The sequence below is a fragment of the Globicephala melas genome, chromosome 18, assembly GCF_963455315.2.
Source record: "Globicephala melas chromosome 18, mGloMel1.2, whole genome shotgun sequence".
Classification (NCBI taxonomy): domain Eukaryota; kingdom Metazoa; phylum Chordata; class Mammalia; order Artiodactyla; family Delphinidae; genus Globicephala; species Globicephala melas.
The window spans coordinates 75,395,417-75,409,580 of NC_083331.1; the positions used below are offsets into that span (position 1 = coordinate 75,395,417).

At 39.2% G+C, this 14,164-nt stretch overlaps 1 protein-coding gene across 4 annotated transcripts in view; it reads left to right on the forward strand.

The window, feature by feature from the left end:
• The window catches only part of MYO16 (myosin XVI), a 530,197-nt gene that overhangs the window by 263,777 nt on the left and 252,256 nt on the right, over window positions 1-14,164 (forward strand). For all 4 annotated transcript variants that reach the window (XM_030856764.2, XM_060288080.1, XM_060288082.1 and 1 more), the window contains exons 12-13: window positions 5,040-5,105; window positions 11,671-11,798. In XM_030856764.2, coding sequence (XP_030712624.1) covers window positions 5,040-5,105; window positions 11,671-11,798 — 194 coding nt within the window. The remainder of the gene's footprint in view (window positions 1-5,039; window positions 5,106-11,670; window positions 11,799-14,164) is intronic.

The window sequence follows — 14,164 nt, forward strand, 5'->3', positions numbered from 1 at the left end:
GAGTTTTTATTTGGTGAACACACCTATGTAACCAGCAGCTTCATAAAGAAAAGGAGTGTAAGAAGCTCCTTCCCCAGTTTAATGTAATCATTACAAAAGTTTCTGGCATATACGCTTATGGATTAGTTTTGAATTTCTTTTAATTTTGTAGAAAAGGAATCATCCGGTATATTCTTGTTTGTGTCTGTCATCTTTCATCATCATTATGTTTCTGATGCTCATCTATAGTGTTGCTTGTAGCAGCAATTATTTGTTTTTATCCCTGTAAGTAAGCTACTGTACAATAAGCCACTGTATGAATATATCCTCTTTTATTTATTTACTCTACAATTGAGGAATCTTTGAGTTGTTTCCACTTTTTGGTTACTATGAATAATACTGTTATAAACCATGCTATGCCTTTTGGGGGGCACACATATTAAGTAGCTCTTGGAGTAACACACAGCCTCACGTCTTTTGTGAGGTGCTCACCTAGGACTACAGTGCCAGCATCATCAGGTGTGTTCAGCTTCAGGAGATACAGCCAAATAGTATCTCAAAGTGGCTACATGCCCAATACGGACATCTAGGTTTCCACGTCATGACCAACACTGGATGTTATCAGTATTATTTGTGTTATTAATTAAAAAAAAAAAATCTAGCCATTCTGGCAGTTGTGCAGTGGTACTTCATTTTGGTTTTAACTTACATTTCCCTGATAACTGTCAACTTTAATAATATAATAGCCGGTTATTTTACCAGCAAAAGCAAGTTTATTCAGGAAGAGCAGAGGAATTGAAATTCGGGTTGTGCAAACTATGGCAGACCACAGGCAAATCCCGAAAACAAGGAAGGGGTGCTTGCTTTTATAGGGAAAAGAGAGGGTTTGGGAGGGGCTGTAATAACTAAAGGATCCATTGGAGGAAGCATGGAGTCCAGAGCATGGAGGCTTCTCATTGGTTGGGCTGCTCCAGTCTCTGATGGGCTAGGCTGTCCTCAGGCTGAAAGATGTTTTTTTCTTTCTGTTGGTCAGTGAAATAGAGACATCTTTCTGTTATAGATAGATGTAGGGCTCTTCCTGTTTGGGGTAATTAAGGATGCATGGTAGGGGTGTGAAATCACCCCCTCCAGGCCTGTTACAAGTCCAGCTTTAGCTGAGGTTTTAAAAATTAGTTCCACATAACTAATGATGTTGACCAATAGGTGTCTGTTGCTGATTTGATTATCTTATCTTGTGAAGTGTCTCCAAATTATGTTGCCATTTAAAAATAAATGGGTTGCTTGACATTTTCTCCTTGATGTGTAGGGGTTTCTTAAATATTCAGGATATCCTTTCTTTGTCTGATATGTATAGATATAGATATATATTTATTGCAAACATTTTCTCCCAGTTTGTGGCTTGCATTTTAGTCTTCTAAAGTGTCTTTAGATAAAGAGAAATTTGCGGTTTTTACAAAGTTCTTTAGGGTTGGTACTTTTTGTGTCCTGCTTAAAGAATTTTGGCCTTGGTCCTGAAAATATTTTCTTATATTTCTTATATTTCCTTCTTGCAGTTTGGCTATTTTAACTTGAACATTTCAGGTGCATTACCAGTGTGGAAATGATTTCACAGTGGTAAAAGAGGAGGGTCAAGACGAATATTTTCCCATGTGGATTCCCCCCACGCATTGCAGTGAGACCTTTGTTATAAACAAACTTGCCATAGGGAGTGAGTCTCTCTGAAATTGGTCTTCTGTTGTAGGGATCTGTTAGTCTGTCTGTAAACCAGTGCTAAAATACCTTAATCATTATAGCTATATAATAAATCTTGATATATAGAAAGTCCTCTGACTTTGTTCTTCAAAATGTCTTGGCTAATGACTCTTGGACATTCATACATATTTTCAAGTCCACTTATCAATTTCCGTTGGATTTTCATTGGTATCGCTTTGAATGTACAGATTAGATGAGAATAATTGAGATTTTTCCAATATTGGATTTTTTGTTTCATGGCACGTTACTATCCGTCCTTTGGTCATCTTTAATTTTTCTGGAACATTAAAAAAAAATTGGTATAGAAGCCCTGTTTGCATTAGATCTATTTTAGGCATTTTTCAAGTTTTGATGCTATAATAAATGTTATTTTCTTATTGAAAATAACAAGCAATTGTGTTTTCTAATTGTTTATGGCTAATATAGAGATACGATTTTGATTTTTTGTAAGCACATTTTATTCATCAAACTTGCTATATCCATATGTAAGTATTAACTTACGTGGAGATTCCTTTGGCTTTTCTGCACACACTGCTACGTAGTCTCCAAATAACGACTTTCTTGTGTCTCTTTTAAATCTTGATAGTTTCTTTACTTTCTTTTCTTGCATTGTTTCATGGTATAGGGCTGTTAATAAAAAGATGACTGGCAGTGACAATAATTGACACTCCTGTTCTGTTTCTGATCCCAGAGTAAAGCTGTTTTATTATTAAAATCTGTGTTTTATCATTAAAATCTGTTTTTTATTATTAAAATCTCTGTTTTATCATTAAGCAAGTTGTTAGCAGTAGCTGTGCCGTAGGTGTAATCACTTTTTGTAGATTAAGGAAGTTCCGTTATATTAATAGTTTTCAAAGTTATTTTTAATCAAGAATGGGAATTGAATGTTATTAAATGTTTTTTGTCATTTATTGAGATGATCCTATAACTTCAGTTCTTGACTCCTTAGTATTGTGAATTACAAGGGTTATTTTTCTAATATGAAGCCAACCTTGGGTTACTAGAATAAAGCAATTTGGTGGAAATATATTATCTGTTGAGTGTCTTATTGGATTCAACTTGTCAACATTTTTCTCAAGATTTTAGCATGTCTTTTAATGAGAGAGACCAGCTATAATTTTCTTTTCTTTCAAGGTACTAGTTAGGTTTTTAATATCCAGTTTATTGAGGCCTCTTAAAATGAAGTGAATCATGTTCCCTCTTTGCTGTTTTCTGGAATAATTTTTTTTTTTTTAAAGAAGATGTTGGGGGTAGGAGTTAATTAATTTATTATTTTTGCTGTGTTGGGTCTTCATTTCTGTGTGAGGGCTTTCTCTAGTTGTGGCGAGCCCCCGGGGGCCACTCTTCATCGCGGTGCGCGGGCCTCTCACTATCGTGGCCTCTCCCGTTGCGTAGCACAGGCTCCAGACGCGCAGGCTCGGTAGTTGTGGCTCACGGGCCTAGTTGCTCCGCGGCACGTGGGATCTTCCCGGACCGGGGCACGAACCCATGTCCCCTGCATCGACAGGCGGACTCTCAACCACTGCGCCACCAGGGAAGCCCTGGAATAATTTGTATAACATTTGTTTATCTGTACATCAGCATTGAGAAGAATTCACTGGTGAATTCTTAGTTTTCTTTGTGGAAAGGTTTTAGACATAGATTCAATTTCTTGTACAAAAAATAATACTAGTTAGATTTCCTATACCTTGGTACATTTGTTTTGGTAAGATGGTGGATTGCTGTCCACATCATCTAAATATCCAAACTTAGTGACTAAAATATGATTCCTAATATCCTCTTCATCTGTTTTCATGTCAGTGGTATCTGTAGTGATGTCATATTTGGGATATTGGTAGTTGGTGCATTTCCTCTTGTTTCCTCAGTCAATCTTGTTAGGGTACTATATTTTTATTAGATTTTTCAAGATTGCCTTTTGGCTTTTGTTTTTTATTCCTTGGCATTTGTTTACTATTCCTTTAATTTCTGCTCTTATATTGGCTATTTAATTCTGCATAATTTGATGTAATTTGATGAGCTCCTTGAAATGGATACTTAGATCATGATCTGCCTTTCTTCTTTTCTAACATACACATTTCAGGCAATAATTTTCATACCAAGTATACCTTTAGTAGCATCTCACATGTTATGTCATAATCAAAATATTTTCTCATTTGCATTATGATTCCTTTTCTGGCTCATAGGTTATTTGCAGATGTATAAGTTCCAAACATTTGGTGATTTTCTAGATATCCATTATTAATTTCTATCGTAATTCTCCCATGATCAGAGAACATACTCTACGTGACTCAAACTTTGAATATAATGAAACTGGTCGGTGTTCAGCTTAAAAGAATGTATATTGTACGGTTCTTGGTAATAGTGTTCTGATAAGTCAGTTAGTCAACTTGGTAATTATTTATTTCAAAATTTTGTCTGTTTGTTCCATTAGTTACTAAGAAAAAATTGTTAAGGTTCTCCACTATCACTGTGAGTTCATGTTTCTCTCCTTATAGTTTTATGCTAGATTTCAGTCTCATAGAATTTTAGAATTGCTATATCTTCCTGATTTATCATTTTATTATTGTGAAATGTCCCTTTTTATCACTGGTACTGCTTCCTACCTTGAAGTCTATTTTCTATGAATTGAATATTGCTAAACCGCGTTTCTTGCAGTAATTACTGTTTGCATGTGTATCTTGCTTCATCCTTTAACATTCACGTTTTCTTAGTCTTTATATTTGAGTTAGCATTTTAATCCAGTTCATAATCTTTGTCATTTAATTAGTTAGTAGTTTACATTTGACATAATTACTGATGTATTTGGGTTTAAATCTAACATTTTATTATTTGATTTTTATTTGGTCCATCTGTTCTTTATGCCATCTCATTACTTGTCTTTTTTTTAATTAAAATTATTTTTATTTGCTTTTTGTGCTTTACTAACTTTTCTGTTATACATTTTATTATTATGCTTATGCAGCAACATAGAATTCATACCCCATTCACCGCCTCCACTCCATTTGGCCATGTGTTTTAATTCTGTGTGTTTTTATTCAACTGGTGATTATAAAACCCCTTTAAGATAAGAAATTCTTAGAATTCAGTCATTTCACTTGTTATGTGTTCAGTGGAACAAGCCTATTGGTTTAATTTTATTTGAATTTTCTATTTATTTACAAACTGTTAAAACAATTCACAAAATGGTAAAGTGTGATTTTGACTTATTCTCTATATTTTGCTCAGTGATTTTAAAATTATATAATTTTTAACTTTAAAGGTGCTATTTATATGGTCCAATAACTATTTATATCCTTTCCTTTTAACAGACTTTTATTGGGGACATCCTCCTGCTTGTTAATCCATTCAAGGAGATTCCAATTTATTCCACCATGGTGAGTATAAAATTTAAAATATCATTTAATAATGTAGAGTAACACTCACTAGACATGCCTGTTTGTATCAAATGATTAAGAAGCAAAAACCGAAACAGTAAGTAAAATCAAGCTTCTCAGAAAATCCTACACTGAATGGTTAGATAATAGTGACTTTAATTTCTTCTGAGAAAATATTGACAAGGAATGTTATTTTGTCAAAAGATTTCTTTGCGCTTATAATGCGAAATTCTTACGATTGTAGTCACTAGACAGACGTCTAAAATCAAATGTTACACTAACTCTATTTCCCATGTATTTTTGATTAATTCAAGGTCAGTTGGTTTAGAGGTCTTTGAACATCATGACCGCTTTCAGAAGAGTATTATGATGTTAAAGCAATGGAATAAGAAAGGATATGATACTGCGTTTATACATTTTTCTAAAAGACTTTCCAGCTTGAATCATGAGACTCAAAATTAAAAAGAAATTGCTTGTGGAAAATCATTCCAGGCAGCTGAAGACGCAGCATGATCTCTGCTGTGTTGTCCACATCACTGTGGATAGCGAAGCATATTGTCGTATCTCTTTGCCTAGTATTTTTGGATCAAACGCACTGTCGTGGGAGCTCTCTGTGTTTTGTGCAGCCACAAGGCTGCTTCCAGTCCGAAACAGAATCCCTAATTAGGAGCAGGGGATAAAAGGAGGAGACGTGTGTTCTTGAAGCAGGGACGCACTCGCAGATGCTGGAGGGGCATGGGGTAGGGGAGAGAAAGAGAGAGGAAGAGAGAAAGAGATTACTCTCTCTAAACTCCAGAGGACGCTACTAAGAATTATTACAGAGATGCTTCCCGGGTACGAGAGGACCTCCCACTACCCCACCTTCCACTCTTCTTACCAAAAGTCAATTCCACCATTGCTTTAAAACTGCCTTGGAACTTGCCCACCCATTCTTACCCCAGCCTCATCCCTGGGCTAAGTGTGTGTGGAAGCATGACCGACTAGGGCAAAAGGAATTACAGGTACCCATAATCATTTTGGGAGTTCTGTCACAGGAGCAGGTGCAGGAAAAGGAGGGGAAGGAGGAGAAGGGGGAGGGGAGGTAACAATCACAGGGAAGATGGCGTCATTCAAGGACCAAGCCTACGGCATTGGCAGAGCAGGGTTCAGAAAACCAACGCGCAGGCACACGTCTGAGAATAAATGCCTGGGCAGTGAATCTGCATCGGCTCTTCACACTCAGTATCAGACTTTTCTCGATTGTTTCTCACCATAACCTTTACTGTGGAGTTCACAAACCAGAGATATATCACCTTGAGATCTCAGTGTGCAAAAGGATGACGAATACCCGGGGATGACTTCTCAAGGTCCTGTTTTTGACTACACGCAGTACAAGACTGATCAGTCATCCTGAATCCTCGAATTACAGATGAGATTCAGCTCCTCCAAAGTGTACCACGACACCTAGTGTGGGAGGCCAGGCCTAGAGTTTCCTCTGCTTTCACATTCCATTGACTTCCAGATGCTGCGGGCCTCCAGATGTCCCCACGGCCGGCATGTTGGGGTTTGGCGAGTAGCTAGGGTGGCTGGGCTTCTTAGCCGTGGAAGGAGAGCTCTCCTGGGTTTAGTGTAGGGTTAGCACACAGCAGGCCTGCCGCAAAGGGCTTTACCTATGCTACCACGTTTAATCCCCAAAGGGACCCAATCAGTGTAAGTGTTATCGTTCCCTCTTTGCAGATGGATAAACTGAGACTTCAGGAGATCAACTAGGCTTTCTAAAGTTCTCTCATGAGTGGCAGAGACAATGTAAATCCAGGTCTTGTAGCCGCAGAGCAGATGCAGGACAGACTACTCTCAGGGACCCCAATGCTGAGCCCAGAGACATATAACTAGTCATTGTATGTGACTGTTTGTGTACAACAAACTTTTTTTTTCAGGGTGTGTCATCTGTATATGGGTATAAGATAATGAGTGGGCAATCCAATCGGGCAAGTAGAGTGACATGTTCATACTATGGTGTGAAAACAGCAGCCACGCCCCGTCGAGCCCTTGGCATCAGGTTCCACAGATTACCAGGACCCTGATGTTAGGGGCCCGTGAATGGCACTCTCATAAGCTACACGCTGCATGGCTGGCTTCAGAAATCAGACCGTGGCAGGATCCTGCGAATCTCCTGGATGTTTATTGACAGGTATCATGCACAGTGGAAAATAGGAGGGAATTGATCCGTAAAGAAGGACCTTACTTATTGGGCTCACAGAGTCCAGCAAAGACTAGCAATAACCCGAATGAAGCTTATGTGATGCCATCTCATTTGTGAAAGAGCACTTACAATGCCCACGGACCAAAATCCTCTTGTTCCCAAATGATACAGACATGGAGAGAATAAGGTGAAATGGAGAGAGATGGCCTGTGGGAAAGGAAGGGTCTGACCCTGACAGTATTTTCTGGACCAAATGGGAACATGCAATACTATTAGTAACGATCATGGTAACCAATGTGAAGTCGGTGGTTTGTCAATCACTCAGAAAACTAGAACGGCTTGGTGAAAACCTTCAAGGTTCAATATAAATAAGTGGAAAATGCTATTCTATTAAAATTATTATTTCATATTTACATTACTTCTTAAGTGTAGAATTAGCATCAAGCAAAGTATTACCAGGTGGTAGCAATGGAGTATTCTACAATACAAACTCTAACATGGCATGAAAAGAAGAAGCTTTACAGGAAAAGGGAACTGAGAAAGGTTATTGGTTTGATTATCATGAAAAAATTTTGGACACTCACGATTCTTTACCACATCTAATGTTAGTGAAACTTAGCCTAAGGAGAATACCGAACTCCAAATAGGTTTGAAGAAACACAGCAGGAATGTGAGATGAACCCCACGTACACGTAGATTCAGGCATGCTCCTGGATCTCTTGGGTCTCACTGTGTTGATAACATCTAACGAAATCCTTACTAGGACTTTACAAAAACAAATGGAGTTTAAAAGCATTTTGTCAAAATTAGGTTAGATCCAGGTTGGACTTGGGGAGAAAGTGAAAGAGTGTTAGTGCAAGTTTAAAAAACCCCAAACAAACCCCAAATAGAAATTCATCCTGCAAGAGAACAAAGGTGGGCTAAACCTTCCTAGCTGGCTTATGAATTATCATGTAGACGTCACTATCATTCAAATATCTTTTATATTTATTTTAAATTCTGGAATAATTCAAAATGCAAAAAGTTCAAGCGTAATAGGCAGTGTGTGCCCACCCCCCACACGTGTGTCCTATCGCTTAAAAATTTAAAATGAAACGTGCCTTATGTTTTCACACGCACTCCTGAGGTTGGGATGCAGCTTTAGAGACGTGATACCAAGACACCGTGTGCTAGTTTAATTGTAATGGTATTTTCTGGGTGGTACTGAAAATAAAGGTACGTTTCAATTACATGGTATCTGAGATTAAGTGACACTGCGTAATGTCAACACAGACTGAGTTCCACTTCAGCCTGTTCCTCTTCACAAAAGATGGCAATCACTACCCGAAGTTACCCTTTTTTTTTTTATGTACTGTTCTTTATTATCCGTTAATAGATTTTTTAACATCTTTATTGGAGTATAATTGCTTTACAATGGTGTTTTAGTTTCTGCTTTGTAACAAAGTGAATCGGCTATACATATACATCACCGAAGTTATCCTTTTATCCAATCTTCTGTCTGTTCATTCTGTAGACGTGCACAAATATATGTAATAAAAACCGCATGTGCCATTATTTTCTGTTTTAATTTACTCAGAGAATATACTAACTATATTCTTTTACAACAAAAATCGTCATGAATCATTATGCTTTCAAAAATTTTCCATGGGGCTTCCCTGGTGGCGCAGTGGTTGAGAGTCCACCTGCCGATGCAGGGGACACGGGTTTGTGCCCCGGTCCGGGAAGATCCCACATGCCGCGGAGCGGCTGGGACCGTGAGCCACGGCCGCTGAGCCTGCGCGTCCGGAGCCTGTGCTCCACAACGGGAGAGGCCACAGCAGTGAGAGGCCCGCGTACCGCAAAAAAAAAAAAAAAAAAAAAAATTTTCCATGATAAAAGGTTCGGGTCTAGCTAATTCATTCTAAATACCCTATAGTGTTTTATTGTTTTAATACACAATTATTTATATTTATTCATTAATCCCTATCATAGAATTACTTTCTTGTTTTCTGCTCTTACAGAGAGTACTGAGGATTGTTTGGTGTGTAGTTCCTGGTTCATGTTTGAGAATTTCTACAGAGAGATCGCTAGTCAAACCTACCTCCTTAAGTCTAGAGTTTCTGCCAAATTATACGTAGAATTTCTTAGAACAACACTCAGTATTATACATGTGTTTTTCAGCCCTAGAGAAAACTTCATTTCGAAGTCAAGCTCCACCACTAACTTGCCACGTGACCTTGGACCTGTCACTCGTTTTTCTTTGCATCAGTTTCCTCATCTGTAAGCAGGACAGTCATCCTCATATCCAAGTCTCGGGTTTCTAGGAGAATTGGATGAGTGAGTGTAAAATGCTGAGAAGAGCAGCAGGCATAGAGCAAGTGAGGCCAGCGCCGTCGTTACTAAGCTGCTATTGATAACGTTACCAATAGTTCACACGCACTGTATCACCTTATTGTTTGAAATAGCATTTCCTTGGTTACGAAGAGAGCTGGTTTTTCATCTTTTCTCACGTGGATTGGCCTTTCCTTTCCGCTTACACTCTTTGCCCAATTTTCTATTTTGTTTCCAGTTTTTCTTATTGATATGTGAGAGTCATTTATAAAATGCTGAGGATTTATGGATTGTATGCCCAGCTTACTTTCCTCTCTGTCTTCGCCTGAGTTTTTTTTATTATTATATGTGTGCTGTTTGTGGTTGAACAGGAGTTGTTAGCTATGATGTTGTAGGATTTTTCCCAATACAATTCGTGTTTTTGACCCCTATTCCCTTACTCCCAAATCATAAGAGTACTGTTTTTACATACTTTTCTAAATGTGTTAAGCTTTGCTGTTCATATTTGGAACTTAAATTCAGTTGGAATTTATTTTTACAGATGGCATGAGCTAGTGATGTTTGTTTCCTTTACAAATAATCAATTTTCTTGACAGCTTCCTTTAAGGATAAGTGACACAGCCCCTGTGGCCCCCACATCTCACCGAGTAGGCCTGAGTGGAGTTCTGTAGTCTGTTCCAGCGGTTCCTTTTTCTCTCTCTGCACCAGAAACACAATGTTTAATGACTTAGGCTTTTGATGTTTTTATTGGGATATAATGCATACACGACTTGTGCTTTTCCACGAGCACTGGAGGTAGAACATTCCCAGCCTCCAGAGCCCACACTTGCTCTTTCCAATCCCTAACCCTTTGCCCAAAGTACCGCCACGCCGACTTCTAACAGCATACATAGATTGGTTTCACCTGCTTTTTTTTTGCTCTCTGTAAATGGGATCTCCTAGTATGTTCTCATATGTATCTGATAGATTCCATTCAACATTATTTTTGTGAGAGTCACCCAATTTTTTCTTGTAGCTGTAGATCATTGATTCTACGTGAAAAAATTATTTCCCCTATAATTTGAAATAATTTTACACTTACGGAAAAATTGCAAATAATTAGTACAAACAGCTTTTTTCCTTCAACCGTTTTAAAATAATTGGCTGGCATGTTGCCCCGTCAACCCTGAGTACACGTACTGTGTATTTACTACAGACAAAGGCATTTTCCTATGTAACCTCCATACAGTCATCAAAATTGGGAAATTACGTTCCCATTTAATCAGGAGGCTTCGTTCAAGTCTTTTCCATTGTCTCAGTGATGCCCAAACAACCAAAGATCCAGTCCACCATCACAGGGTGCGCTGACCACTGGGCGTTTAATTTCCTTCCATTTGTCACAGCCCCTCAGTCTACTCTTGAACTTTCCAACCTTGACATCTTTGAAGATACAAGCCAGTTATTTGGCAGAATAAAAATTAAGTGTGTCTGATATTTCTTCATGACTCACAAGTCCTCCTATCATTTAGTTTTGATTCGAATATAACTCAATTCACTCGAAACTCGCAAGGACTAAAAATACTAGCACTGAGTCACCGTGGCGATCATTAAAAATCACCATTGCCCTGAAATCAAGTTCATTTTGTCTTTTTTCCGAGAAATTTGTAAATTTATATGTTTCAGATGCAACTGATTTCTTTTCAAATTAAATATCCTTCGCCGTCTTATGTTACTGAAATTAAATGTTGCTGAGAGAAATTGCATTTGATATAAGTTGCCGCCGTTTCAGCTTACTTCATGGAGAGCTACTGAACTGGATTTTGGGGAGTTGCTCTCTTTGAAGACAGCCAAGTGATTTAAAGCCTGCAAGCCGAATAATAAGGCTCAGATGTGTGTCTCCGTTTTGTCATTACGGATGCTTAAAATGTGCCGAGAAGGGCAGCATTGTGCAAATGTTTTGTGTTTACAAGTGAGACTCAGAATTAGAGATTTATGTGCTTCTGTGTATGGGAACTATGTCAGTAGCATCGTGAGGTAGAGGATCCTGAACCCTTTTCACGGACATTCCTGCCTGTGTGCTGCCCTGTTTTCCAGGTCTCCCAGCTGTACCTGGGCAGTGCGGGGCAGCCCTGCCCCTCTCTGCCACCTCACATTTTCTCCTGTGCGGAGAGAGCCTTCCACCAGCTTTTCCAGGAGCAGAGACCTCAGTGCTTCATTCTCAGGTGAGCCTGCCCCTCACCCCAGCTCCAGGCTCAGTTCTGCCCTGAGGGCTTGGCGGTAAAACCGTCCTCATTTCTTCTGGTTTACGTTTATTTACTCCCTCACCAGTTCGTGGTCCACTAAGTGTGCAGTGAGTACACTTGACTCGTTACAAAGGAGAAACACCTTTGTTGTTAGAAATGGCCCTGAGTGTAGCTGAATCGGTATCAACAAACTGAACCTGAAACTCATCTCAACCATTCAACATTATGTCTGCGAGAGTCATCCAATTTTTTCTTCATTTTGAAGGTTTACAGCTTAGAACTAGTGTCTTGCTTTCAAACCTTAGAAAACATGGGAAAGAGAGGCACCCGATAGTAGTACCACCCTTCTCCACAATGTGGTGCTGAGCAAAATACCATGCAAGGCCTTGCAGATGTGGGATTTCCCACCCGCTTCTAGGTATTTATACCTTTGCTCATATGTCAACAAAATTATACACTCAAATTAATTTTTTAGTGAAATGCAATGGTAATATTAGTTCATAAATACCAAGATGCTCAGGAGGGAGCATTTAGCTTGGAGCAAAAACTCTTCACGTCAAAAAGAAGTGTCCCACAAGAAGTAGGGATGAAATGTGATTATATATTGGTAGAGGAATAAAGAAATATTTAGGTATTAAAATCAGATCTGCGTTGAGAATTGTGTTTTATATCAGACCACGCTGCCGCAAGAGGGAGACTTTCATAAGTACCCCTGGCTTTGCAGAGGTTTCAGCAGTAGTGTTGGTTGCAAACTGAATGTGTGAATAAAGCTTTGCACAACCTGAGTCCAAGTGAGATACAAGAGTAACTATGGAAACCTGGAAAGAACCCAAATAATATTTAAATATTGAGTAACTATGGAAACCTGGAAAGAACCCAAATAATATTTAAATATTTAAATAAGCACTTCTTTATATACTGTTACGTTGTGAATTTAATCAAAAATTCCATGGAGGGTCACATCGATGGGTTGCAAACTTTAGTGTTCTGGTTTTCAAAATAGTGTGCAAATGGTTGTTTTTACACCTGTTCTGAAGTGTCCCCTGGGGTGGGGTGGGGGACCCGGGCATTCTTGAATCAAGCAACTCTGCTTTCATCTGCTTTATCTGTTGGGTTTCCTGGTCTCACTTACACAAAAAGAGAAACTTTTTAAAAATCGTGAGATGGTGGGGCGTGTGTAATAGTGTTGCCAATAATAACAACTCGTATTTATTGAGAACCTGCTGAGTGCCAGCGTCTCCTCTAGGTGCTCACCATGTGTCATCTGATTCATTGCTTTAGTAACCTCGTAGGATGGGTATCATCATTGTTATTATTGTCATTTTATGTATCAGGTGCTGAGTATTAGAAGGGTTAGCTAATTAGTCCAGGGTCTCCCAGCTAGTAAATAGTTAGCGTAGCTGGGATGTGAGCCCAATAGTCTGGCTTCTGAGCCCGAGTGAAGGTTATCCACACTCACAGCCAGACTCTAGAGCATGGCTCGCCCAGTGCCGCTAACCTAAGGAGGCTTGCAGAGGTCCCCCCAGACTCACCTAAAATGATGGTTACAAATCCACGGACTTAACTGAATTCTCATTGAGTCCACTTAATCCTTGTCAAAGACTTTGGACCTTAGCAAAGCTGTGAGGGGCCAATGAATCCCTATCCTTTGGGAACCTACCGATTACAGAGTTCACAATGCCTAGCATGTTCTTTCAGTGACGAAACCTGTTTGTCTTTGTTTCTACATGTACTTGCTCATGGAATTGTTTTGCTAACAATAGTAAGGTTTGTTAATATTCTGCAGAACTAATATTCCTTTGGGACATTTTTAAAGGCTAATAATGCCGTGTTATCAACCACTTATTCTGAAAAAACGATTTCTTCATTCACGTTTCGAGAAATGAAGAGCAGGGCTTCCCTGGTGGCGCAGTGGTTGGGAGTCCGCCTGCCGATGCAGGGGACACGGGTTCATGCCCCGGTCTGGGAGGATCCCACATGCCGCGGAGCGGCTGGGCCCGTGAGCCATGGCAGCTGAGCCTGCGCATCCGGAGCCTGTGCTCCTCAATGGGAGAGGCCACGACAGTGAGAGGCCCGCATGCTGCAAAAAAAAAAAAAAAAAGAAATGAAGGACAAGTCCATGATCATAAGGACTTATTACTAGCTACTGTCTGTCTTCTTTCGGAATTGGTGTTTGCCTGTAGCTTCTCAACCTCCTTGATTGTCTTGACTACGACAGGCTTTCTGCCTTTATACTAATACATTAAAATGAGTCAATTTAGAATTCAACTAAATACTTTGTGTAAAGATCATTTACAGAGTGTCTATTATGTCCCATGATTAGCATTTACAAAGAATAATTGAAG